Source organism: Lemur catta, chromosome 1, assembly GCF_020740605.2.
Source record: "Lemur catta isolate mLemCat1 chromosome 1, mLemCat1.pri, whole genome shotgun sequence".
NCBI classification, from domain to species: domain Eukaryota; kingdom Metazoa; phylum Chordata; class Mammalia; order Primates; family Lemuridae; genus Lemur; species Lemur catta.
Window position 1 is genome coordinate 65,637,573 of NC_059128.1, and position 27,665 is coordinate 65,665,237.

Sequence of the window (27,665 nt, forward strand, 5' to 3'; positions counted from 1 at the left end):
CTCTCTCTCCTCCTAATACACACTTTTTTTAGTAAGGGGAATACCATGATGTCGCTCTAGCCCGGCCCCTGGAAGAAAGAAGGAGAGTTAGGTGTTAACATGATCACTAGAGAGTTCAGTACAAGCCCCTCCCCGTGGGCCCTTGCCCCAGTTACTGTGAAGGGGAGAGGGGAAAAGAAGTTTTCAAGTGTCCTAAAACTGACCCCACAATCCCAGAAATAGCAACACGCCCAGCAAATTTGAGAGTGGGGAGTGTTTAACAGAACACTTTACCAAATAGTAGCAATAAAGTGCATCTGAGATACAGAGGCAAGAGAAAGGACCTCTGTTTGTCCAGTTTTCAGTTCTTCACAGCTCTTAAACCCTAGGCCCTCACCAACAGATCCTCCCTAACTCCTGGGAGCAGACAGGTATGAAAAGCCAAGGTTTACATGCCTAACTTGTCTATTTAAATGCAAAGAGAAAGTAAAGCAAAGCAAAAACATGGGTACCACACTAGACCCAGTGAAAAAGTTAACCTTGCAAGACTGGCTGAAATAAAGAGTAAATATCTCAAAATCCTCCCACATAGCTGCTGCGGAGGATCAACTAGCCTCTGGTATTCTTCCAAGGGAAGTTCAAACTTCAACCTCTCCCTAAGTCTGGGAAAAGTAGCCAATGTCCAAGCGGTGCTTTCACTGCCCTGAGGCCCCGTTCTTCCTGGCTTTCAGTGTAAACACCTTCACTGCCACCAACTCCCAAGAAAAAAAAGGCTGGGGGAGAAAGTATCTTTCACACTAGATAGAGATCCAGCCCTTATCACCAATTCCTGCCTCAGAAAAGATGATAAGACTGGCCTCCTGGTGGGGCCTGCAACTACCTTCCTCACCCTGCACAGGCAGGAGACCAAGTCCCTGGAGACCAAGGGGAGGGGAAGGGAGGGAGGTTCCTCACATCAGGAGAGAAGGAAGTATACAGGGCTCATGGGAGGCGGGGGAGAGGAGCAGCCCATCTATCCTGACCTGTAGACGCGACCCCGGGGCCTGCTGTTAAAACCACTGTAGAATCGAGAGCGGGAACTGTTGTAGTTGGTAGTCCGGGCACGGTAGCGGGCTCGTGGGAAACCCCGGTCTGTTGTGCTGATGCCTGGTCTGTTGGTTCGTTTTGGGATCACCTGAGAGTAAAGGATGTACAATTGAAAGCCTTAAGAGTCAACCTGGAGAGTTCGCCATTAGAACCAGAACAGCAATGGGCACAGGCTTACCTTGATTTGTCTTCCTCTAAATAGGGACTCATCTAAGGCCAGGGAAGTCCTCACTGACTCTTTGTCTGAGAACTCTATATATGCAAACCTAAAAAGAGTAATTGTCACTTTCTCCCTCTGAAGTTGCAAATAGCTCATAGGTCAAATTCAGCTCGCAGGCATGCTTTCGGTACAATATGTTTACATTTTTAATTATTTTAAAAAATTGTTTTAAACAAAAGATTTTAAGAGAAATTTCCAGCTACTCTTTGAATTTTAAAATATGGGACACTTACTTATCTTGTGATAAAAGAAAAACATAAAAAAAAAAAAAATAAGACACACAGGCCCCGCATTTCCATATGGCCTTAACCAGCTGGGACCAAGTAGAAGCAGCCCCTCCCCCCACTTCTAGTTCATAATCCCACCCACACCTAGCCTTCATTTTTGTCACCTGTCTGGCCACTGAAGGCATTTATGTGCAACTCCTAATACATACCTACCATTAATGTGATGATCTTAGAAGACAAGGACCACTTGTTTTAACAGCAACTTACTGCTTAATATAAAATATTTATCTACTTTTAAACTGTGATTTAAATGATCTCAACTTACTCCACTACTTACCCTTTGGGATGGCCACTAAATTTGTCACACAGTATGGTAACACGGTTGACTGAGCCACAACCATGAAAGTGAGCTTCCAGCTCTTCTGCTGTTGCACCGTAGTCCACCTGACAGGAGAGGAGACATTTCACAGGTACTGGGCAAACTCCTGTCTCAACAGGTTCCTAGCCTTTGGTCTGGGCCATCTATACACATCAAGGCAAATCAAATCTGCTTCTCAAAGGAACTGATCCCTACTCCTTCTAACTCCGGAGCCTATATTAATCACTCTAGTACCTTTTACCTTTTCCCAACACTCCCTCCACACCCAAAACCATCATGTATCCTGGAGATGTTCCTTTCAAGACAATTAACAGTTCCCCCCACATGAGAATTTGCCCCAAACCCCTACCAAAGCCCTAGCACATACATTGCCAACGTAGATGGAACGGGCATCAGCCTCCATTTTCTCTTCAATGGACATGATCACTGGGCCAGCTAAGTGGAGAAAAAAAAAAAAAAAAGCAAAAAACAGTTGTTTTACTTAACCCATATATGCACTTCTGGCACCCGCACTATACTATAAGCTCACTAAACGCAAAGATTTTGGTCTGTTCTGTTCCTTGCTTTACCAATTCCCTAGAATAGTACCTGGTACATAGGTGCCTAGTACTAAATATTTCACAAATTAAAAAACAAATACATCCTTAAAAAAATCACAGAGAAATGTGTAGGAATCCCCCTGCCCCCAAATCAAATCCCCACTGAATAGCTTAGGTTGAAATGCCCTGAAGAGCAAACAAAATTAAGTGGGCTGAGACTCGACATTGCTGGATTAAAGGGGAAGCCCCTTGCAGCATTCTTTCTCTTAGGAATCCTAACTAAAAGGTCTCCAACTGAAGGAAAAACTATTAGATTTGAAGGTCAAATGCAAGCTGGCAACCTCCACAAAGAAGGTCAGAGGTAGACTAAGAACAAAGAGCAGCACATATATAACAGGGACAAAGGCAGACACAAGACTACCACCACCGAAACACAGGTTCTGTTTCACAAAGGTCAGGAGAACACACAATGGACTATGACAGCAGCACCTGCCCAGTAACTGCCCAGACAAGCAACTCCAGGGTGCCGAGCATCCATTCCCACATTCTCTGTGTCCCTACAACCCGAGAACCCGGGCTCCGCGTGCAACCGCCAGTTACTCACCATTGCCTGGAGGTGGACTCATATTCATCTGCTTCTCTACCTCGTTCTGTAGCTCCTTTAGCTTCTCAGCTTCTTCCTCCATCTCCCTGACCCGAGCTTTGATGGCTTCCAGCTCCTACAATAAGTGGGGAGGGTATGGAGAAGAGCTTAAGAGGAACCAATGCAGGGGCTGTGCCCTGCTCTCGGTCGACGCGCGGCCCCAGACATGCTCGGCCATTTCTCTCGACCCACGCGAGGGTCGTGATGAAAAGAAAAGCAAGCCACCGTCTCTAGAACACCACTAGGCACCCATGACGCCCGAATCAACCCGACCGGGCCCCTTGTAGTGATCGCGGACCCATCCACGGCCCGGCCCCAGCCACGTTATTCCCCGCCCAACCCCACCCCCCGCCTGCCTCCCGCTTGCTCGAGCTCCGGGCCTCCCGTGACCCGGCCCGCCGGCTGGCGGCCTTCTCGCTCGCCCTCCTTCCCTCACCGGGTCCTCAATGGCGCCGTCCCCCGGGTCGCCCTCGACCAGTCCCGGCTCCTCCTCCTCCTCCTGGCTGCCGGGGGCTCCCGAGCCAGGCCCAGGGCCCGGAGCTCCCGGGGGGGCGCGGGGCCGGGGCGGCTCCTCTTCGGGCTCGGGCTCCGGCTCGGGCTCCAGCAGCAGCTCCCCAGGCTCCAGTTCCTCAGACTCCAGGCCGTTCCCGTAGTCCCCTGCGCCCCCCGGGGCCCCCTCCCCGGCCTCCCCACCGGCCCCGGGCACAAGATGGCGCCGCCGCCCCGGCCCGGAGCCCCGACCGCCCGCAGCCCCCGCTGCTGCTGCCGCCGCCGCCGCCGCCGCCATCGCCGCTCAGACTGGGGCCCGCCGCTCGGCGATTGGAGAACTGCGCCGGCCACGCCGAGGATTCATTAGCTAAGCAGCCTGCCCGTCACCACGAGCTAGAACTCCATTGGGGAATATTACTTGGCAATCAAATAAGACCCCACCTCTAAGGCGGGGATACTGCGCCAAATTCTCAAATCCCGGTAGGGGAAATCTGTCTGTCAATCAACATACGTCCCACCTCCTCTCGAGTCCTTAGGTAACAATACCGCCACGCTGTGACGACATTCCCGCTTCCCCCGGCGTACGGGCGGGCCCACGAAGCATAGGACGCTCTGTGATTGGCCCCTGGCTAGGCGAAGGGAAAGAACCAATCTTCCGTTGGCCTCACCGCACTGGCCCAGTCGCAGATGCCAATTGGCTCGCGAGTTTCGAAGGCTGACACCCTTTTCCCGACAGGTGAACCTTGCCTCTGAACAGACAGCTGGACTTCAAACTAGGGAAACCCGAGGTCACGTGACTAGTCAGTCTTTAGGGGGCCGCCATCTTGATACTACTGCAGGCCAACTAGTGAGCAGTTCCAAGGCAGAGGCGGTTTCTGGAAACTGGTCTCCTGACCAGGAAGGCACCCGTAGATGCGATGTTGCCGGAAATGAAGCATTCGAAGAGGGAGTTCACTTTTCATAATCCAGGTTTTTGGCACCATCATCCACCAGGTCTCCCATAACAGAAAGCAGGGAGGAATCCTCACTTCAGAGCTACCAGGCACGAGTCCTGTCTGTCCTCTCCTCCTGCACAGGCCCTCTTTACAGGATCTCTGCTCCTAGCTACCCAGTTTCAGCCTGTCTATACTCTTGCCTGAACTGTTTGCTACAGACCCCTAAGGGGGTCTCTAGCTTCCAGTGTGACCCCCCCAATGTGCACTACTACCAGACTGGCTCCCCTTTGCTGGTCAAGTAAAGTCTCAAGACCCCTTGTGGTGGCCTTAGACACCCCAGGTTCTGGCTACTTCGCAAATGTTTACTTCCACACTCCTCGTTACAGAGGGTATACCGGCACCTAATCCATGCCTCTACATACACAGACAATTGCAATGCCCAGCATCACCTCCTGCAAAGCCTTCCACTAGCCTCCCCTTCTTTCCCATAACAAGTGGGCCTACCTCCACTGTGCTTTGTGCTGCTTTTCTAACGAGGTTTGTGAGCACCTGCAGATGAGGGGCTGGATCCTGTTTATATTCGCATCTCCACCTCGTGGCAATATGCCTAGCATATAGTATGTGTCCCATTGAATGTTCCTTGACCAAAAGATGCACAGATTGGGAGTGTGGGTGCCACCCTTCATCTTCAGCGCTTTCCCAGCCCCCAAGTCCTCCTTCAGATCCCAGAATTTCTCTGGGTAGGTTCCCACCATGCCTCTGTACTTGGAGATGCCAATGAGACCTAGCCCTGGGAGGCACTGTTGCCACCTTTTAGTAGCAATCCTACACACTTGGAAGAATGGCGGTGCTAAGTCTGCAAGAGGAATTTCTGTAGGCAGACCAAGCTACAGTTTCAAAAGCCAGAATCACCAGGCGCAGTGGCTCACGCCTGTAATCCTAGCACTACTGGGAGGCCGAGGCGGGAGGATCGCTCGAGCTCAGGAGTTCAAGACCAGCCTGAGCAAGAGCGAGAACCCCATCTCTACTAAAAATAGAAAGAAATTAGTTGGATAACTAAAAATATATAGAAAATATTAGCCGGGTATGGTGGCGGATGCCTGTAGTCCCAGCTACTCAGGAGGCTGAGGCAGGAGGATCACTTGAGCCCAGGAGTCTGAGGTTGCTGTGAGCTAGGCTGACGCCACGGCACTCACTCTAGCCTGGGCAACAAAGTGAGACTGTCTCAAAAAAAAAAACAAAAAAACAAAAGCCAGAATCACAAGAGCTCAACCAAAAAGTTAAGCACGATTGGGATAGGGGATCTTGACAAGAGGAGATACCTACTAGCAAACCGAAAAATCAAAGGAAACTCATTATACCCCCTTCTTCCCCTCACCCCCGCGTTTTCTCACAATTTCTTACCTCAGAGGAACTTGGAGCAGAGTCACAGTCGTTTAAAATTTCACTGGAAATTATTTCAGCCATGTCAGCTTCAGTGATCTGGGAGAACTAAAGTTGAGCGCTGAAGATAAACTCTGAATGAGTGTGTTTCCTGGAAGAAAGGTCTTTTATACTGATCTTAACCTAATTAAGATTTGGGTGTCTTGTTGGTACCTAATTTAAATAATCCAATTAAGGAAATGTGACTTTTAAAAAATACCTTTGAATCCTAATTTTATTGAGCACTTGATTTTGTAACAGGCACCACTCCTTATTATCTCATTGAATTCTCACAACCCTATGAAGAAAATATTTCCAAAACCATAACCTTTTTTAGAAAAGAAGAAAAAGGCTTAATGAAGTGAAGTAACTTGCCTAAGTCATTGGGCTAATTAGACTTGAATAGGGAATTCAAACCTAGCTTTCCAAACTCAGATCAAAACTACTGTAAAGTTTGCTTTAATACACAAAAATTATATTATGTATGATCCTGAAAACTGGAAAAAGACTAACTTCTAATAATAGACAAAAGTTTAAGAAAACTATAATTACATCAAATCAAAGATTATTATGTACCTATTAAAAGGTTTACACAGTTTGTGATAAAAATGCAGAAATAATTTTGTTAAGCCAAAGAAGTGGAATGTAAAATTGTATATAAAGTATGATTACAACTATGTATATCTGATCTTTTTCTTTCTTTCTTTTATATTTCTTTTACCCAACTCTTCCCAGCTGTATATATTTGATTGTTCTTTTTTTATTTTTATTTTTTTATTTTATTTTATTTTATTTTTGAGACAGAGTCTCACTCTGTTGCCCGGGCTAGAGTGAGTGCCGTGGTGTCAGCCTAGCTCACAGCAACCTCAAACTCCTGGGCTTAAGCGATCCTACTGCCTCAGCCTCCCGAGTAGCTGGGACTACAGACATGCGCCACCATGCCCGGCTAATTTTTTGTATATAGATTTTTAGTTGGCCATATAATTTCTTTCTATTTTTAGTAGAGACGGGGGGGGGGGGGGGGGGTCTCACTCTTGCTTAGGCTGGTCTCGAACTCCTGACCTCGAGCGATCCACCCGCCTCGGCCTCCCAGAGTGCTAGGATTACAGGCGTGAGCCACCGCACCCGGCCGATTGTTCTTTTTTTAAATGAGCATGGGGGAAAAAAGGAATAAGAACCAGTACAAATTTTCTAGTCTTTGGCAATATATACCAAAAGCTTTTAAAATTTTTAGATTTTTAACCCAGTAATACTATTTCTTATAATCTTTTGTAAAGAAGTAAGCTAAAAAGTGAAAAACATTTGTAATAAAGATGTTTATCAAAGTGAAAAATAGAAACAACCCAGATGTCCAAGTGGGCATTAAAATTACTGTATAGACATAGGTTTAATTTTTATAATCATTATGTCTTTAAAACATTTTAATGACAAGGAAAAGTGCTTGCAATATAATGGTAAGCAGAATTGCGGTAGACAAAATTGTATGTACAGTATGATCATAAAAGCACAGATAAAAGACTGGAAAGAAATATGCTAAAATGTTAATAGTAGTTTTCTCCGGGTAGTAGGATCATGATTAATTTGTTTCTTCATAATTTCTATGTTCTCCTAATAGGCCAAGTAGAGAAATCTAGCAATAAAAGGCAAATGTAAGCATTAAGAAAACTTTTATGTTCTACAAATTCTCCACAGTCACTACAAATTTTTTTTTAAAATCACCCCAACCTTCCCAAGTTTCTCAAAAAAACAAGCACATTTAAAAAGATATTTGAAGGCCGGGCGTGGTGGCTCACACCTGTAATCCTAGCACTCTGGGAGGCTGAGGTGGGAGGATTGCTTGAGGTCAGGAGTTCAAGACCAGCCTGAGCAAGAGTGAGACACCCTCTCTACTAAAAAATAGAAATTAACTGGACAACTAAAAATATATAGAAAAAATTAGCCAGGCATGGTGGTGCATGCCTGTAGTCCCAGCTACTCGGGAGGCTGAGGCAGAAGGATTGCTTGAGCCCAGAAGTTTGAGGTTGCTGTGAGCTAGGCTGATGCCATGGCACTCTAGCCCGGGCAACAGAGTGAGACTCTGTCTCAAAAAAAAAAAAAAAAAAAAGATATTTGAGCTGGGCATGGTGGCTCACTGCTATAATCCCAGCACTTTGGGAGGCCAAGGCATGAGGATTGCTTGAGCCCAGGAGTTCGAGGTTGCAGTGAGCCATGATCACACCATTACACTCCAGCCTGGGTGACAGAGCAAGACTCTGTCTCTTAAAAAGTATACATATATTTGAATGATGGCTTGTAAATTAAGATCCTTCTCTATTGGGCTATAAACTGAAAAAGGCAAGGACACCATCTTAATTATATATGTATTCCCTTTGACTATTACTCTGTGCTCAATAAGTGCTAACTGAATGAATGATCTTATTTAATGTTAATATCTTGCCTGTTGGTGGTGCATAGAGAACAAAGAGATAAATTTTCCTGAGAATGAATTTTTTTTAAATTAGTATGTACTGGTGTGAGATTGACCCATTTTGAGTATGATTCTCTTTAAGTAATAACTTATAAATAGAGGACTATGGAGTTTTGGAAAAACTGAAACTCCAATGATGTTGTGCCCCAGAAGAGGGAAAAATATGTTAATAGAAGGGAATGATCAGTGGAGTTGAGAAAAGAAGTAAGCAGTAAAAATGGGTGAGGGCATCTCTAGTCAGTTCTGCCTAGAAGGAAAAAGTTGTCTCACTAAACAATATAAGTATTTGGCCTCTTGGTAGTTTCATCCCCATTTTTAACTTCTGCTTTTTTTTTTTTTAAGACATTGTCTTGCTCTGTCACCTTGGCTAGAGTGCAGTGGTATTATCTTAGCTCACTGCAACCTCAAACTCCTGGGCTCAAGCAATCCTGCCTCAGCCTCGGGGGAAGCTGGGACTACAGGTGCGCAGACACCATGCATGGGTGTTTTCTTTCTTTGTAGAGATAGTCTTGCTCTTGCTGAGGCTGGTCTCGAACTTCTGACCTCAAGTGATCCTCCCATTTCGGCCTGAGAGTGCTAGGATTACAGGCGTGAGTTACCACACCTGGCCAACTCCTGCTGTGAATTTTTACAGGCTTCAATAATTATCTATGATCTAGAACTACACTGTTTAATATGATAGGCACTAGTCACACGTGGCTATTGAACACTTGAAACATGAGTAGTCCATTTTGAGATGTGCTGAAAGTATTTAATACACACCAAATTTTGAAGACTTAGTAGGAAAAAAAGAATTTGACATAACTCATTAATAACTGTTTAATATTAATAATGTGTTGAAATCATAATTTTTTATATACTGGGCTAAATAAAATATAAAAATTAGTTTTATCTCTTTCTTTTTGCTTTTTTAATGAAGTTGCTAGAAAATGTAAAACTACATATGTGGCTTACGTTATATTCCTATTGGACAGTGCTGATAAAGAACCTTGGAGCCAGCCAGACGTGGTGGCTCACGCCTATAATCCTAGCACTATGGGAGGCCGAGGCGGGAGGATCATTTGACCTCAGGAGTTCGAGACCAGCCTGAGCAAGAGCAAGACCCCATCTCTACTAAAAAAATAGAAATTAGCTGGACAACTAAAAATATATATATATAAAAAATTAGCTGGCCATAGTGGCACATGCCTGTAGTCCCAGCTTTTTGGGAGGCTGAGGCAGGAGGATTGCTTGAGCCTAGGAGTTTGAGGTTGCTGTGAGCTAGGCTGATGCCACGACACTCACTCTAGCCTGAGCAACAGAGTGAGACTCTGTCTCAAAAAAAGGGAAAAAAAAGAACCTTGGAGCCTTTCTCGTTTACTCACCTCTATTTTGGAGCAGACCACAATTATCTTTTAATGTGGTCTGGCCCTGCCTACCTTAACCTTAACTCCCTAGGTCTGCCCTTGCACAGAAGTAGGATGGCCATTTTAATGTGAAGGAGCTCTGTTGGGCTGCTTAATTTCCATTCTGCTTGGTTAACTTTTTAAAAACTTTGTAACTGAAAAACTTATTTTAATATATTGAAATATGTGTTCATTATCAAAAAATCAAAAAATACTGACAGCAAAAAGAATAAAATAAAATCACCCATAAAGTCTACCACCCAGAGATAATCACTAATGATATTTTGGCATATACCCTTCCTGAATTTTCAATATATAGAAGCATCTTTCCATGTCAACAAATATATTTTTCTAATATAATTTTTCATGCCTTCCCTGACCACTCAACTTAAAATTGAAATCCATGTACATATATGTGTGTGTATACACACATCCCCCTTCAATGAATTACTTTCTTCTATAGTATTTATTCATCACCTTCTAACACATTATGAAATGTATTTATTTTTTGTTTGTTTCCCTTACTAATGTCAACAGCACGTGGACAGGGATCTGTGTCTGTTCACTTTATCTCAGTGCCTAGAAGTGTGCTTGGCACACAGATGATGCTTGAGTATTTACTGCATAAATGAATGATTGAATGATAAACAACTACGTAGCATTCTATTATGTTTCCTGGTTGAGTTTTAAAATAATTTATTTCTCTATATCCACATTTAAGGCAGCTTTTAAAGTTTTCAAAGGATCTCCTATTAAGTAAAAGCACAGAATATCTACAATCCATCCATTTGCAAGAAATTATAACTAAATGTTGCCCGACTTTATCAGAAGTGTCATTTGAAGAAATAACATTCATGGAGAACTAACTGCCTGAAGTAAACGTAACCCATCTGTCCCTTTACATAGTCTAAAGTTTATACCTAATTAAACCAAACCATGACAGAGCAGCATATTTGGGCTAAATTGTAATGGGCCTGATAGAATAAGCTTAGGACCTTCTGAATCCCCATTTGGTGTTTTTAGCAGAAACAGTGGTACAAAACTCAACATCATATTTGCTATTAGGTGTCACAGAGGGTAGTGTCCACTATATCACTGTCTTCTCAGAAAAGCCACACTCACAAAAAAATGTTTTGCCCCTCTTGAGTAACTGGTAGGCTTTTATAAATCCTAAGAGGACTGTGAATTTCACTGTGTTTTTCATTTTGCTTTAGCTGCCAAGAAGCACAGAGCTGAATTCATAGCCTAGCTTTAGTATTTGGGAACACTACCTATAGAATGTTTTTCTGTGCATTAATATTCCTTTTGCTGTCATCTGACTGTAATATTTCAATTTTCCCTTTACCTCTATACTTTAAAAATCTACATTTGCCTATTGTTTTGTCTTTTGTATTATAGAAAGATGTTGCAAATGCTTTTTGGAACTAGGCAAATCAATCATCAAATCAATCGCATTGCAGTGGAGATAAATGCGCTAGCTATCATACCTGATGATATTAACAATTTTTTTTTCTTTTTTTTTTTTTTTTTGAGACAGAGTCTCACTCTGTTGCCCGGGCTAGAGTGCCGTGGTGTCAGCCTAGCTCACAGCAACCTCAAACTCCTGGGCTCAAGCAATCTTTCTGCCTCAGCCTACCGAGGAGCTGGGACTACAGGCATGCACCACCATGCCCGGCTAATTTTTTCTATATATATTTTCCAGCTAATTTCTATATATATATATTTTTTTTTTAGTAGAGATGGGGTCTCACTCTTGCTCAGGCTGGTCTCGAACTCCTGAGTTCAAACGATCCGCCCACCTCGGCCTCCCAGAGTGCTAGGATTACAGGCGTGAGCCACCACGCCCGGCCGATATTAACTATTAAGAACATCTAATTCCCTTTCCCCTAGTGCCAAATTCATCAAACCACTCTCTGATTTTAATATGGCTTCCCTCATAGATTTTTGTGTAGGGAGAGAATAGAGAGGCAACACTGGATTCCTCTGAACAATTACAATTCTCACAATTTGACATATAAACCCAAATACCCAATTTATTGCACTGGATTATAGAAAGACTAGGAATTCCCACTTGAAATTTAAAATTAGGATCACTATTCCTGCCAGATATGATTTTGGTGTGGTCCTGGACTAGAGGTACAAAGGGATGGGCTGAATATTCCTGGAGATTCCATCCAATTTAGCAGTTTGCATTAAAATGGCTGAAACCAAATGTCTCAGGGGACCCAGAAAGGAAGCAGGGGCTCCATTTTTGCCAGACCTATTTTAAGTCTGAAGTAGGTAGCAGGGCATCATGGGGAAATGCTCATTACCACACACTTCTGATTAGAAGTTGAACCACAACTGGGAACTTGATCACTATCACACAAAGATTTTTGGTAGGTTTTCTTTTGTTTCTTGTTTGTGGCAGTCTTAAATATCGCATACCATATATATACACCCTCTTGAGGCTTGGGTTGGGTTAGATAGAGTTCTTGGCTTTGGGCATTTGGCCAGGGTGGGAGTAGGGTGAAGAGGATGGGGGAACAACTCTGATATTTTTTTTAATTATCCCAACACTTTCCCAAATCCCTGTTAATCTAATTCTTGCCCTTAACAAGGTCATGAAGAGATAATTAGATCAAGGAATATCCTGACCCCAGGCTATACAGTGTAGAAGTCACAAACCCTGTTCAGTCCTTCTCATTAAACTCTGGGCTTTATTTATTTTTTTAATACGACAATTACATATTACACAAAAATAAAAGTCAAATGAACTTGGTATTTATAAATTATTAAATAAAAATACAGGAATATATATTTATATTTATAGAGCTTCTTCTTTTCTTCTAAACTAACCAAATCTGTTCTGTTGTTTTATGATTTAAAAAAGTAAAATAGTGTATGTATGCCCTAGAATAAGTGGGGAGTGGGAGAGTAGGATTAATAATCTCAGGACTGAGTTGCCCTATTTCCGCTCCTTCCTTGGCCTAAGCAAAGTCCCTATTTGTCCCTTTGGGCTCTGGAGAGCAAGAAACACCCTCTCCACCTATTTCATCTTTGAAAAATGGCAATTATATTTATTTCCCTTATTTTTTTAAAAAATGAAATGGATTTAAAAATTGGGAGCCATACTCAGCCGTCTTGGCCAAGAGCTAATCCCAAGCAACTATATGGCTCTAGAAGAGAGTCCCTAGTTTTCCCTGACAGAAGAGTCTCTGGGGTTTCCATTGCCCCTCAAACTAAGAAGGGTAGGACAGGTCAAAACTACCCACTGTGGTCCCATCCAAGCTATACTTCTGGGAATCCAGACCGAGCCCTTTACCCTTTCAGAAAATAGCCTCTCCTTCCACCCAGGTATGAGGGCCTCAGAGCAAAACATTTTGGTAATTTGGCCATGGTCCCTGCTGCCCCTGTTTGCTAAAGGCCCGCAGGGATGCTAACCGGGATGGCGTCCTGTGGTAGAGGGTACGGTGAAGAGTCTGCCCCAAACCTGAGGGAGCACAGGCTCCAATTTGGAGCTGATGATCTAGTCAGTGGTTTTCCAACTTTTTTTAGCAACAAACCCCTTAATGCAAACAAAATCTTACCCTGAACCCCGATATGTAAGACAGCTACAAGGGGAGCTGTTCTGTTTGAGGGCAAGTCGCCCAGCCCGCTCAGCCCCCCTACCCCCTTCATCTCCCCAAGGACTCCTGAGGCAACCCCTAGGAAACTTTGGGGCTCTGCCAAGCAGTTTGAAAACCACTGGCCTAGTTTGTCCTGAGCAAGTCAGAGACCCCCCACCCCACTGCTTGCCACAGACCAGCTCTGAGTTTCTGGTATCAGCATACTCACAACAGACCAAGTAGCACATGCAGTCAACCACCTCCCCTATAAATACCATTAAAAAGTGCAGCCCTCTCTCAAAAGCAAAAGTCTGGACTAAACCCCTGAGGCCAATTTGGTCCCCCATTCTAGCGAGTACAACTATGTTGCCACATTCTGGGACCAAGTGAAAATCTCCAAGAAGAGTCAACCATGGTCTAGCTACGCTGATCAGTGCTCAGGATCACGGTCAGGGGTCTAGAGCACTGTTTCTGAAAGTCAGCATTGGAGAGCAGCAATTTTAGCACCTTGGAAAGTGCAGCAGTGAGGTCTGGCTCAGGGCATGCAACTGGAGTGAATCATTTCTTCCTTAAAAGAAAAAGCTATAATCTGAATCTGTTCTAGAGGACTGTGAGTTCTAAAGTTATCCTCAGACTCTGAGGTACAGACAAGTAACACCCATGCAAACAGCGTGGTTTCAAAGAAAACAGAAATGCTTCTAGGTCATGGTAGGTACTCTAGAACCCATATTCCTGGCCCCTGATAAAGCAGCACCAAAGCCCACCACACAGAACAGGCCAGTCACGGAGTACCCATCACCCTCACACCCATGGGTTCAGAGCTGGAATGGTCCTCTCAAGGCATCAACAGTCTCACTGAGACACAGTGCAGGACTCAGAGTGTATTCTAGATTGGCATTTACGTCCACCCCCTCAAAACGAAAATTAGGGCCCCAATTTAGAGTTTCAGTTTGGATACAGAGGTCCCAGAGATAGGGTACACTCCAGGCACCATTGTGCCCCAGTGGGAGGGGAGGGTGGCAGGCAAGTCCAGCTACCTAAGCCGCCACCCACCGAGTCTCCACAGCCCTGTCCTTCTGTCAGTGCCCGGGAGGCAGCAGCAAGTGTGAGATGCACAAGGAAGGGGGATGATGAAGGAACAAGGCCAGCTGCAAAACCGTTCTTGTCTCCAAAGTCCTGCTAACGACTTTCTGGCATCAGGGCAAGGGGAGGGAAAATGTGGGGGTGGGGGGAAGGTTGGGAGGAGGGACAGAGAACTGCCCCTTTTTCTTGCCATTGCAAGAAGGAATGTTTTCTCCTTGAGGAATCCTACCACCACCAGGTTAGATTAGACAAGCAGCCCAGCATGCACATGAGCACGCGTGCACATGCACATGTGTGTCCAAGCAGCCCACTGTCACAGCCACCTCTCCCTATCACCTGAGAACCTTGAGTTTCCATTCCAAAGGGATGTGCCTTCTGCGTTCCCCAAATCCCAGTCATCCAGTGGAGACGTAACCCCTTATGAAAGTCCACTTTCCTCAGGGCTGCAAACCAGGCTCCAGGTAGTTTCATGGGCCCACACCTATAGGCATGATCCCTCCCACCTCCCCCCAACCCTGGAATGACTCCATCTCCTGCTCCCCTGACCTTCCCAAAACATTCCCCAGTGTCTCCAGCTCACTCTTCCAATCGCCTGCCTGGCATACTCAGCTCCCTCACACACTACCTTTCCCCCGCCCATCCCTGTTCCATGCCCGCCCATCCATTCACTCCACTTCTTCCAAGGGCAATTCTCTGTTCTGTTCCTGCTCTCCTGGCCCCCAGCCATACCTAGCCCCACCTGGCCCTGGGACTTTCTCACTTGCTAGCGAAAAAGGCCCCTACAGTTACCAGGGCCCCCAGTGCCACAGCCCCCGTCAGCACTGTCCTCACTGATGCCCAGTTCCCCTCCCGCAGACGCCGCGCCTCCTCCAGGGCCCCGTCCCCGTATAGAGCTGTGAACTCCGCCTGTGGGAGAGAAGGGAAGTAGGAGAGAAAGGAGAAAGGGATATCAGGAGAGGAAAGAGTGGAGAGAAGAGGAGAGGAAGAGTTCCAGTTCCATCCACTGCAAGCACTACCCCATCCATACCCAGTCCCTCTCCAGCCAAAGCTCTGCTGGCTGCAAGCCCCTCTGATCCCCTGGGGTGCACCCCCCTCGCCCCAAACTCTGGGTTCATTTGCTTTCTCTGCCTCAAGTGAAACCCATCCTTTCCTTGCTAAAATATTCTGCTCAGAACTGGCATCCTTTGCCAAGGCTTTCCTGACCACCACCCATCCCTGATCCTCCCCACCTTGCATGCCATGTACTCAGGTGTAAAAAGTTCCTGACACCATTTCCCTGCAGGCACTCCTCCAGGACTGTGTATCTGTCCTCTGCTTGGGACAATGAGCCCATCCAGTGATCACTGCATGGCAGCTCTGGAGTGCAGAGTCCAGTGTGATGCCTACAGTGAAGCATCTCTCCGTCTGATTCCACCCAAACAGGGAGACTCAGCTCTCATGCTTCGTTCCCAGCACAGCTGCCCCAGCCTCCAATCACAGCCCGCACCTTCCCCCTGGAGACAGCTTTGCGGAGGGATGTGCAGAGCGGCAACTGAGAAGCTTCTTACCCAGCCCCCGCTGCTGTGGATCCAGTCGGCCAGCCGTGTGTCCAGGTAGGTCACCATCCACTCCTGCACTTGTCCCACCAGTGGCTCCATCTCCTTGTTGACGCTCTCAGCACACAGTGCGGCCCCAAAGACGAAGAAGGCCACAAGGCGGCCCCAGTTGGGGCCCCCTTGGAAAAGTTCATCGGAGACCTGGGTGAAGCGCTGCTGGGCTGAGCCCGGGGTCACATGCAGCTGAGCCGCCAGATCAGAGAAGGTACGCCGGAAGCGGGTCTCAAACTCATCCCCAGCTGCCCGCATGGCTTGGTGCAGCGGGTCAGCTGCTGGGCCCTCCCCGGGGCCAGCTCCACAGACATAACCCTTCTGCCTCAGCTTATAGCCTACAAAATCTGCCACCAGAGCCCGTGTGTCTGGGGCTGAGGCTGGGGTCGCCATCCGGGCGGCTGTAAGAGGCAAGGATGAAAGACTGGCATAAACACATGACTAGTATAGGGACAGAGACACAGAAGGGGCATTTCCGGTTTGTCTAACCCAGTGAGACAGGGAGAGGGGAGGAAATGCTCCAAGACCACTGGGCAGGAAGGATCAAGAACAAGGGAATTAAGCCATGGTGTGGGACCAGGACAAGAGGGGCTGGCCATTAAATTCATGATATGCCAAATTAAACGTAAAACAAGTAGATTTTATGTTTCAAATACTTTAGGTTCTTTTTATAATAAGACAACACCAGCTCTACAACACCCCTACGCACCCCATCCCCACCACAGTCCACACCTTCTTGGCTAGAGGAAGGGGCTTAGGCCCTCCCTAGAAGCAAGATGTAAAGATTTTGGCAGAGGCACAAGATGGGGAGGTGACAGAGACTAAAGAGAAAGGTGGGAGAAGCAAAGGGTTGCCCAGGACAGAGAAAGGAAGGGGTCACTCACTCACCCAGCCTGGATGGCAGCTCTTAGGACCCAGCACTGGTGGCAAGGAGCCCCCAGCTGGGGCCTTTCATCCTCCCGGCCAGCCTGGAGCCCTGGGAAGGGGAGGAGGTGATCAGAACTAAGCAAGAAAGCCCAGGGATCAGGGTCTGCCCTGAGAAGGGCTAGGGTTGCAGCTCTTGGGCCTGGGTCCCTGCCCCCAATGCTCTACCAGCTGTGTGGCCGAATCCATGTTTAATGACTGTCCTCCCGGGAAACCCAGGGCCAAGGGCTTCCTGCCACACCATCTCTACTCCCAGCTCCCCCGAGTGCAGCCCAAAGGCCCAGTTCCTCCCTTACCCCCGACCTCAGCCTGTCTCCAACCCCGCCCGCCTGCCAGGTTAGGGATCTCACGGGTCAGGCCGCTGCCGGGATCCGGGCCGTTTCCTGGTGCAGGAGCTGGGAGGGAGGGAGAGAGGGAGGAAGGGAGGGAAGGAAGGAGGGAGGAGAAAGGGGGGGCAAGAGGGAGGGCCCGGCGCCGGGTGATGATGGGGCCCAGAGATGCGTCCAGAGAGAGGGGCGGGGCTGGGACGCAGGCCTGGGAAGGGCCACAACTCGGGAAGAGAGAGGGCTGCCGAAGGCAAAGCAGGGCTGGACTGAGAGGGCACCATGGCTCCTGAGCCTCGAGGCTGCCCAGAGAAGAGCACTGGGCCTCAGGACATCTAGGAGCAAATTCGGCATTTCTGGAATGTCTCTGATGTTCCATGCACTTGTTGAACTTTTCCAGCTCTGGCCTGTGTGCCTGGAAAAGAGGAGTAGCTCCCATTACACTGGGAACTGTCTGCCAGGTGCCTTACCATTGTGGGACTAACAGACACCACAGGGACACTAAACCTTTCCCATTCTCTTTTCCCTAAGACCTTTAATCCAGTGGCCTCTTTGTGGGCTGGGACTTCAGCCAGACATCAGGGAACCAGGACTTGGATTACAAGCAGTTGTTGCAGGTACTTTTCTTTCTTCTCTTCTTCTTCCAACCCCCCACCCTCCTCTTCCTCCTCCTCTTCTTTTGTAATCAGATTGATTTTATTTTAATTTTTTACCCAACATATGAATTCATTCTCTTTATGAAAAAAATCAAACAATATAGAGGTTCATGGCCTTCAAGTCAGTGACACGTAAAAAAATAAGAGGTACACAGTAATAAAATACAAGTTCTCAAATACACACACACACACACACACACACACACATGCCCAATTGCACCTCCCTCCCCGTAGCTTGCCAATGTTAAGGTTGATGTTTATCTTTCCAGATTACATTCATATCTCTATTATTCATAAATGGCAGTATATTCATACAGGGCAGTTCACAGTCTGACCACAGTGGATGCACATGAGGGCACGCACAGGCATATCTGACTGGGCATGCCCCTGGGCTCTTGGAGCTGGCACTTCCTTCAGCTTTATTGGAGAGAGCCCCAAAGGCCAGAAAGAGGCAACCGAATTCTCCTCCATTCCTGCTGGTTTCCTTTGTTTCTACCTCCAATCCAAGCCTTGGCATTCCCATTTGCCCTTATGGTCACTAGAGAAGCAAGGTTTTCCCTGCAACAATAATAGTAACAGCTAACACGTTTTGAGGACTGACTAGGTGCTAAGTGCTTTCTTTAAGAGTGTACTGAGGTTTGGAGAGGTTAAGTAATTTGCCCAAAGCCATATATTGACAAGAAGCTGGGACTCCCATCTCCTTCTATCTCACCTAAAAGTTTGTCTCAACGTTGACACTCTTGCTTCAAGATCACCTCTTCCAGGGGCCGGGCGCGGTGGCTCACGCCTGTAATCCTAGCCCTCTGGGAGGCCAAGGCAGGTGGATCACTCAAGGTCAGGAGTTCGAGACCAGTCTGAGTGAGACCCCCGTCTCTACTAAAAATAGAAAGAAATTATCTGGCCAATTAAAAATATATATAGCAAAAAAAAAAAAAAAATTAGCCGGGCATGGTGGCACATGCCTGTAGTCCCAGCTACTCGGGAGGCTGAGGCAGTAGGATCACTTAAGCCCAGGAGTGTGAGGTTGCTGTGAGCTAGGCTGACGCCACAGCACTCACTCTAGCCTGGGCAACAAAGTGAGACTCTGTCTCAAAAAAAAAAAAAAGATCACCTCTTCCCTTCAGGTAATCAATGTTGTTCTAACAGTCTGAATCCACACCATTTACAAGTCCACACTCAGTTCTCTCCTCTAGTCTAAACACAGCCTATTCCATTCCTTTATGGTTATATCCTTTCAACCATCCTCATTTCTTCTTTGCCCTTAGGCTGATCATTCCAGCTGCCACCAGCAAGGCTGCCATTTTCTTTAGAGAATAAAGTTCTCTAAAGGCCTTTATTTGCAATCCTTGTTTCTTCTAAGACATTTACTTGAAATAAAAAACATATTTCAAGTAAATGTCTTAGAAGATCCACATATGTTAATATTTCTGTCTGCCCATTTATTTATAAGCTCCTTAAAAGCAGGAACTGGGTTGTACTCACTTTTGTGTCCTCATAGCCTAATAGGCCCTCAGCAAATGTTGACTGAAGCAATCAATCAATGCCTCTGGCCAGTTATTGAGCAGTCCCAGCTAGACGTTTGAAGATTACTACAGTAGCTGTTTAAGAAATAAAGACTGATTTGGAATAAAGGTTCAGTGTCAGTCTGAGTAGCCAGGCAAACAGAGCTGCTGGACCAACACAGCTTATACCTGGTTCGAAGCTATGCACCTCAAGGATCTTCTCAGACCAACACCCCAGAGCCTAGGGATGGCAACTCAGCCTGTGGACAAGGCAACAGGGCCTTTACCAGAAAGCTTGTGGTCATATAGGCTGGTCTTGAACTTCATCTATTTTATTTCAGTGATACATATTTTTTTCTTCTTGGCTTTTTAAAAAACTTTCAGTAGATTTGGGGGGTACAAATGGTTTTTTTGTTACATGGATGAATTGTATAGTGGTGAAATCTGGGCTTTTAGTGTAACGGTCACCCAAATAGTGTACATTGTACCCAATAGGTAATTCAGTGATTCATATTTTACCAGAGCAAGGAAGACTGTTTTAAACTCCTTGACTGTAACATAAATTAATGTATGATTACTTTACAGCCTAAGATATGAAGAGAATATGTCCATGGATTTTATATATATATATATGTTTAAAATAAGAAAATAAAAATGTTGCTTTAAAAATGAGTCCTGGCTAAATAGCATTGCTATGGTTAATACTAGTGTGATGCAAACAAGAATGAATAATAAAATAGTGTTAATATATGTGTCACAGTTTATTTCCTATTTAAGTCACTTGTGATTTTACAATTAAAGTATCCTGATGCTTTAAATTCAGAGATTTCATTTCTGCTCTAAGTGTCCCCATTTTAATACTCTGAAGATGTTAACAATTAGCATTAATGTTTTAATCTTATGTAACCAAGGCGATAAGAGGGTGGACCTCAGTGCTGGACTTGCTGAGGTCCTAATCCCAGCTCCCCAATTATTAACTATGTGACCCTGGGCAAGAGTCCTATCCCCTCTATAGATTTTCTCGTATGTTAAACAGGCATAATAAAACTCCCTATTCCTATGATGGTTGTATTACAAGAGTTAATATTTGTAAAACTCTTACAATGGTACCCAGGACATTGTAAGTGCTATATAAGATCAGTAGGAAGGTTCGAAAAAACTAAAAATACTTTTTTTACTAATGCAGAAAAAAATGAATGGGCAAAAAGCCACCTCTTTGCCCTTCTTGGAAGCTCACAGTCCCAGCTCTAAGAGTTGTTAAGTGCTCATTCATTCAATCATTTGAGGGCCTACCATGTACTAAAACTCACCATGAATCAGACAGCCCTGTCCTCAAAGGGCTTACAGTTGGATTAGAAATCAGAACTCTAACTCACTTTTTGTTTTTGTTGTTTTTTTGAGGCAGGGTCTCACTCTGTCACCTGAGCTAGAGTGCAGTGGCATCATCATAGCTCACTGCAGCCTTTAACTCCTGGGCTCAAGAGATCCTGTTGCCTCAGCCTCCCAAGGAACTGTGACTACAAGCATGCGCCACCCACCTGACTAATTTTTCTATTTTTTCTAGAGATGGGGTCTTGATCTTGCTCAGGCTGGTCTCTAACTCCTGGCCTCAAGCGATTCTCCGGCCTCGGCCTCTCAAAGTGCTAGTACAGGCCTGAGCCACAGCGCCTGGCCTAACCCACTTTTTACAGATAAGAGAGCTGAGGTCCAAAGAAGTTGTTCCTTGCTCGAGGTCATACAGCTAAATAACACCAGACGTGGATCTAGAAGCTAGGTCTTTCCACAATTCTCAGTTCTGGACTCTTTCCAATGGGCAGTGTTCAGCCACCCCCGCCCCCCGTCCCCTGCCCCTTTTAAGTGCCACATCTCACCTTCTCTTTCAAAGACTCCACCCAGCTTTCAAGACCTTTCCTTCTTTGCACCCACCGCGACCCCCTCCCTAATCTGGAGCCTAGGTTTAAGAAAAGAAAACGGTGAGCCCTTTAGATAAAGTCACATGCTGGGTGTTTTGAACCTTCCCCTGCAAGAAAAAGGAAGGTTATTCTTTCCTTCCTGCGTTAACCCTTCCCGTGTCATGCGGGCAAAGTTGAGGACTTTTTGAAAAAAGGCTGAGTGGCCTCAGTCGGGACCCAAGAAGTGGAGTCCCCGCCCCCTGGTGCAGCAGCAAAGACAGATGCGGAGCCACCTGTCACAGGGCTGTGGGCGGGGGCCAGAGCCATGAGGACCGCGGAACCCGAGGGTGAGCGCCGTTGAGCGCACGCTCAGAGCAGACAGCTCGCAGGAGGCAGGATGTGATGGTCTAAAGACCCTAGGAGCTGACCGCCCTAGGGAGGGAAAGTGGTCACGGAGGCGAGGCAGAGCGAACGGAGGTGGAGGATCCTGGAGGTGACAGCAAGGAGAGCACACAAGGGCGAGGGGCTGCTGAAGCGGGCCCTGCGACTTCTGCACCAACGCGAGGCGGGAGGGAGAGAGGAAGGGAGGGCAGTGCGGTGGCGCTTCGGGCTGGCCCCGCCGGTGCGGGGGTACCATGTCCCGCGAGCGGCCCCCCCGCACCGACATCCCTCGCAACCTGAGCTTTATCGCTGCGCTGACAGAGCGCGCCTACTACCGCAGCCAGCGGCCCAGCCTCGAGGAGGAGCCGGAGGAGCAAGGCGAGGGCGGGACGCGGCTCGGGGCCCGATCCCGCGCTCACGCTCCGAGTCGGGGTCGCCGGGCCCGCTCTGCACCCGCTGGAGGCGGCGGGGCCCGGGCGCCCCGCAGCCGTAGTCCGGACACCCGCAAGAGAGTGCGTTTCGCCGACGCACTGGGGCTGGAGCTGGCCGCCGTGCGCCGCTTCCGCCCGGGAGAGCTGCCCCGGGTGCCCCGCCACGTGCAGGTCCAACTGCAGAGGGACGCCCTCCGCCACTTCGCGCCGTGCCAGCCCCGCGCCCGCGGCCTCCAGGTAGGCGGCAGGGGCACGCCCCTTCCGGGGGACCTCCCCCAGCCGGCCGCGGCGGGCGTGGCTTTGTCAAGGAACACCCGTCTCCATCCCCATCCCTGGGTTTGGGCTTGCTCATCCCCCTCGGTGCCCCCATTGGCCTGTGGCTCTGGGGCAGCCCTCCAGCTGCGCCCCCCCTCCGCCGGCCCGGACGCCGGGGTCGGCCTCTGATTGGTCCAGTGCCTCGCTCTGACCCGCTCCCTGCCCCTCCCCCTCTTCGCCCTGTGCTCTCTTCTCCCCCTTCTCTCTTTCCCCCAGGAGGCGCTCGCCGCCCTGGAGCCGGCCAGCGAGCCCGGCTTCGCCGCCCGCTTGCAGGCGCAGCGAATCTGCCTGGAACGCGCCGAGGCGGGCCCGCTGGGCGTGGCCGGGAGCGCGCGCGTGCTGGACCTGGCCTACGAGAAGCGCGTGAGCGTGCGCTGGAGCGCCGACGGCTGGCGCAGCCAACGGGAGGCGCCCGCCGCCTACGCCGGCCCGGCCCCGCCCCCGCCGCGCGCCGACCGCTTCGCCTTCCGCCTGCCGGCGCCGCCCATTGGGGGCGCCCTGCTCTTCGCCCTGCGCTACCGTGTGACGGGTCGCGAGTTCTGGGACAACAACGGCGGCCGTGACTATGCTCTACGTGGGCCCGAGCACCCGGGCAGTGGCGGAGCCCCGGAGTCCCAGGGCTGGATCCACTTTATCTGAGACCAGGCGCCTGCGGCCCACGGCAGAAAAAACCAAAGGCACCCGGGGGCGAGGGGAACCCGATGTGGCGGGGAGGAATGGGAGAAACCAAGATTGGCGGGAAGCCGTCAGAGAGAGTCAAGTCGGGGAGGGCGAGGAGGAGGGGAGAAATCAAAGGGGTGCGCAGGGGGTGGGCGGAATCAACGAAGCTCGGGGACATTGGGGTGGAAAACGCTGGTTGGATGTGAGTGGAAGGAACCCACGGCATAGGGGAGAAAGGGGACCCAAGAGGGCGCTGCAGGGATTAGAAAAAAGCGGAAAAATGCGGAAGATGGTGAGGTTCTCTTAAGTAAGTAGGCCCATCCGGCCTAGACAGTTGAAGGCAAAGGAACCTTTTTGGAATTGAGGAGGTATTATGTGAAGTAGCCCACCCCAGTTGAAGTCATTTTGATTGCTAGCTCATTCCTTCTTCTTACCCGCCTTTGCCACCTCAGGTCCCCCAGTCCTGCCCATCCTAGCTTTAACTCAGCCATAATTGCCTTGCTTAATCCCAGGAGCTTGGCCATTGCCCTGGACCTTGGCATTATGACAGGATTCTCGTCACCCCTGACAGTTCCTAGCTTCAGTCTCCATAGACTGGCTGGCGAGTGATGACAGCAGTCAGAGCTCCTTCCTCCAGCCTCCAGGCAGCCTTAGGGATTAAAATGGAGGTAAAGCAACTCCAGGGCTGTCCTTGTAGCCAAATAATGATGTGCCTAAGCGGTTGGTACACTCAGGGGCTTCCAGAAGAATTCCAGCCTTACCTTTCTGGGGTGCCTTTTAATAACCTCTAAGCACTTTATGGACTGTGTTTGTTAAAGGACGGTGAACCACGAGAATCACTATTCCAATTTTTTCTTTCTGCCTCAGAAGAAAAGGAAGTCACTGACTAGCTGTAAAACTTTGGGCAAGCTACTTCACCTCTTTGTGCCCCTTGGAATATAGTATTCGGTTAGATGATCTCTTAAGGCTCTTTGTTTGACATTTTATGACCTGTGCTTGGCAGAGTGTAGATTAGAAGCCACATTAGTGCTACAGTTGAGAACTCACAGCACCTGAGTGTCCAGTTAGGGCTGAGGATGGGTCCTCTAGTTTTTGGCACAGATGTTCCAGGGCCCAGGAAACATCCCATAAGCAGCCTGCAGCCCCAGGATATTCCAGAGCCTCTTCCAAACCACAGTTCAAACTCTGCCCTTTTTTGCTTTTGCTCCCACAGACTTCCACCCTCGGTGCTCTGAGACAACTTTGGGGAAGTGTCTCAGAGTGTTGGGGGAAAATGATGTGTGAGAGCTCCAAAGATGAAAGGAAACAATGTTGAGGGTTCTCTTGGGGATGAAAAATTATGGGTATAAGGAATAGAAATCATTCCAAATCAAGAATCAAAGCAACTTGAATATTAAATGCACCAGAAGATGGCAGTCCGCGCCATGCCCTTAGCAAGTGAAATGGGAAAGCTGGAGTCTTCCACCCATTCACATTCATGCCTGTGTCTCCTCCTGATTAACTGAACTTGGGAATCATTCCTTTGCTGGTTGCTTGTTGTTCCTTTTCTCTCACCCTATTCCTAACCTCTTTGCTTTTCTCTTTCTTTCGTTGTCTTCCCTTCTCATCACTTTTCCTCTTAATATATAGGGTGTTTACCTTCATTTTGTCTGCTTCCATTTGCCTCTCTCTTCATCCTTGATCTCTGCTATTCCTTCTCCCTCCAGAAGGAGTGGAGAACCTCCTTCTTTTTCTCCAAGACCATGGTTGCTCCACCTTCCTCCCTCAGGCTCCTTGATAATCTTCTAGAAGGAAGAAGAAGGAAAAGAAGAAGTTCCTGATGCTACAGATGAACAAAGAGCTCCCAGGTAACCAGCTTCCCAAACCCATTTCTGTTACTGATTTCTCAGAGAAAAATTTCTGGATCCCCCCTTCCTAAGTGAAGGAGGTGGGTCATGCACATGTGCCCACACATGCATTCAGAAGAAAGCATGGGGCTTGTTACCATGCCCCTCCTGTCCACAGCCTTAATCCTTTGAAGATAGAAGGAGAGGAGCCCCCAGGTCATTCCTCAAACAAATGCCCATTTAAACATCATCCTTACCTTGTGAAGAAAACAGGAAGAATTTCATGCATCTTATGGATCACCTTCAGGTCAAAGTTCCAGCAAAGTGAAGAGAGAAATTGTACTGGAAGCCACCAAGCAATACACTGTTTATTCATCAATTATTATAACCAAGGGAGGATAACAGGGAGACCGGGTTGATGCTCAGTGTGTAATAATCTCTTGCCTAATGTGTATGAATTACTGTTGTGTCATATTAACAATAGTGATAGCTCACATTCACTTAACACTTATCTGCTGAAATCTGTCTAGCATGCATGCTCAAGACAACCCTGAGTTGAACATTATCATTATCTCTGTTTTAGAGATGAGGAAACAGGCTCAGAGAAGCTGTTATTTGTTCAAGATCATATAGCTAGTAAATGGCAGAACTAAGACAATGAACCCAGGAAATCTCCCAAGCCTCTGCATAGCCATGATGTTGTATTTTTTCCCCTTTAAAAACAAAATTTAAAATCTTGCAATATATCATTTCCCATAGTTTCTGACTGCTCTGCCTTCTCATCCTCCCAGTCTCCTGAACTGGGGAAGGCAAGGGGGCCCCAGGCTTCATCAGTCCCTTGCGGGAGCTTGCTGTTGTCTCCTGCACCAGTGTCCCAGCTCTGTAGGATCCGCAAGGGACCACCCCACCTGCCTTCTAGAGAACTTGGGAACCTAATAAAACTCTAGGCTTTCCATGCATTGGGATTCTCTCCCAGCCCTAGCCAACCCTCTATACCTGTTGGTGTGCCACCCCCCTCCTCCTTCCTGCACTAGTCTTGAACAGGCAAGTTCTCTAATGTTTCCACTAGAAGGGTCCCCAACTAGGAAAACTGCTGGATGGTCTGTGCTTGTCGGGTCCTCTCTGGGAGCCCTGATGATACTGGGTGGGTAAATGCAAACTCTGACTGGGGGCAGAGAGCTAAGGATAATCCTGTTCCCTGAGCTCTTTCTGTGCAAGAAGTACCATATTCCCATTCTCACCCATATCCCCATTCTCAGCTTTATAGAACAACTCCTGAGTCTTCTGGTTTTTGCCATATTGAGCTGCCCCAGGGCTTGGGGGTAAGCTGATAGTTCCCCCTCAGCCTGGGCTGAGCAGCCTTCTTGCACACACAAATACTGGGTGCCTCTCTCTTTGAACCTGGGCTTACAAACTAGCAGTGCCACCAAGCCTTGTAAAATAGGCAATAAACTAGTATTTCTTGAATGGCTTTTGTGTGCCTGGTCCTTTTGAGATTCTCAGGAGGGATTCTTTGCCCTGATGCTTTTGGTGTGCACTCCTCTCCCATGACAAGCACTGAGATTCTCCCCAGCCCCTGGTTTGTCCTCACCTTGGGCTGAGCAGGTGCAGCACCACCACAAACCCCACCATCTGCAAATCAACCAAGATTAGGCAATATGCCCTTTCCTTCATGCATTGCTCTCTGCAACATTTCCATCCATATTTCTTACAGCCCCAGAAAGCAAAGAAAAGTACACATAGACAACTCCACTCACTGGTTTCTCCCAAATGGTTCAGTCTAATCTGACCCAGGAAACACTAAGAGTTTGGCAGAATCTTTAGGGGTCCTATTATAGGTTAAGCATTTTGGTGTAAACTGTAAACTTCTTCTAAAGGCTGATGACTATATGAATAGGAGCAATTTGGGGTGTAACAGCCATGGACTGAGAAGTGCCGTAAGAGAAAACACTAGCATGGTCAGGGGCTTGGGTCCTTGAGGCAGCACAGCAGGAACTCTTGCTCTTTCCTGTCATCCAGACCTCAGATGTCTTCCTGCACTTACCTGTTCCATAGCCTGCCTTCCTTCTGTTCTTTTTTCTATATGAATGTAGCTCATGCTTTTTCTTTGTTACAAACCCTAAGTCTTCAGTTTTCCAATCTAATTCCCACATCCTCTTACTTCTAACTCCTGTGTTTTTCTGGAGCTCATTTGGATTCTTGCAGTTCACAAGTCCTAGAATCAGAGACCTGAAAAAGCTTGTCTTTAGAGATTATTTGGTCTAGGCTCCTCTACAGATGAGGACACAGGTCCAGAGATGAGAAATGACTCCAGCAGAGTCAGAGAATTTGTGCAGCTTAAGATAGGGCTTAAACCCAGGCCTCTTGGCCACACCCCATTCCCAGACTAAGAAACAGACAGGTCTCTATACAGACCCATGATTTTTCATAGCAAGGGATAACATCAGAAATGTTTCATTTTCTTCTACTAGTTTCCATCCATTCCCTTCCCCATCCAGGCATAAAGAGAAACAAAAGGGACTGATAGTTTTTTCTGTGTCCCCGGCCTTGACACTTCTTTTGTTGATGCTGCCAAAGAGCAGTGACTGCTAAAAAGACCAAATGATCGACCTTTTGAATAGCTAACTTGGGGAGGAAATGAAAGTTTCCTATGTGAATTTCCCCCTAAGCCACTGTTTTCACTAGGTCCTGCCAGAGCCTCCCCAGTTCCTTCATAGTATATCCCTGT

At 47.6% G+C, this 27,665-nt stretch overlaps 2 protein-coding genes across 6 annotated transcripts; one reads left to right on the top strand and one right to left on the bottom strand.

The window, feature by feature from the left end:
• LOC123620320 (polyadenylate-binding protein 2) lies at positions 1-22,352 on the bottom strand. 5 transcript variants are annotated; one of them, XM_045525495.1, is made up of 10 exons: positions 17,302-17,429; positions 16,916-17,003; positions 15,989-16,428; positions 5,902-5,988; positions 3,035-3,149; positions 2,259-2,326; positions 1,850-1,956; positions 1,244-1,331; positions 1,002-1,153; positions 1-68 (listed from the first exon to the last, which is right to left on the bottom strand). In XM_045525495.1, the coding sequence occupies exons 3-10, from the start codon at positions 16,418-16,420 to the stop codon at positions 29-31; spliced, it is 1,089 nt and encodes a 362-aa protein (XP_045381451.1). In that variant the 5' UTR covers positions 16,421-16,428; positions 16,916-17,003; positions 17,302-17,429; the 3' UTR covers positions 1-28. The 5 variants fall into 5 exon arrangements, with proteins under 5 accessions (XP_045381451.1, XP_045381419.1, XP_045381428.1 ...); XM_045525463.1 differs by lacking the exons at positions 5,902-5,988; positions 15,989-16,428; positions 16,916-17,003; positions 17,302-17,429 and adding an exon at positions 3,510-4,037; XM_045525472.1 differs by lacking the exons at positions 1-68; positions 1,002-1,153; positions 1,244-1,331; ... (2 more) ...; positions 3,035-3,149; positions 5,902-5,988 and adding exons at positions 12,451-15,347; positions 21,304-22,352 and having other exon boundaries at positions 17,302-17,689.
• Positions 21,665-26,404, top strand: PPP1R3E (protein phosphatase 1 regulatory subunit 3E). Its single transcript, XM_045525507.1, has 2 exons — positions 21,665-22,373; positions 22,668-26,404. Exons 1-2 carry the CDS (start codon positions 21,960-21,962, stop codon positions 23,088-23,090), a joined length of 837 nt encoding a protein of 278 aa, XP_045381463.1. The 5' UTR covers positions 21,665-21,959; the 3' UTR covers positions 23,091-26,404.
• The last annotated feature ends 1,261 nt before the right edge of the window (positions 26,405-27,665 follow it).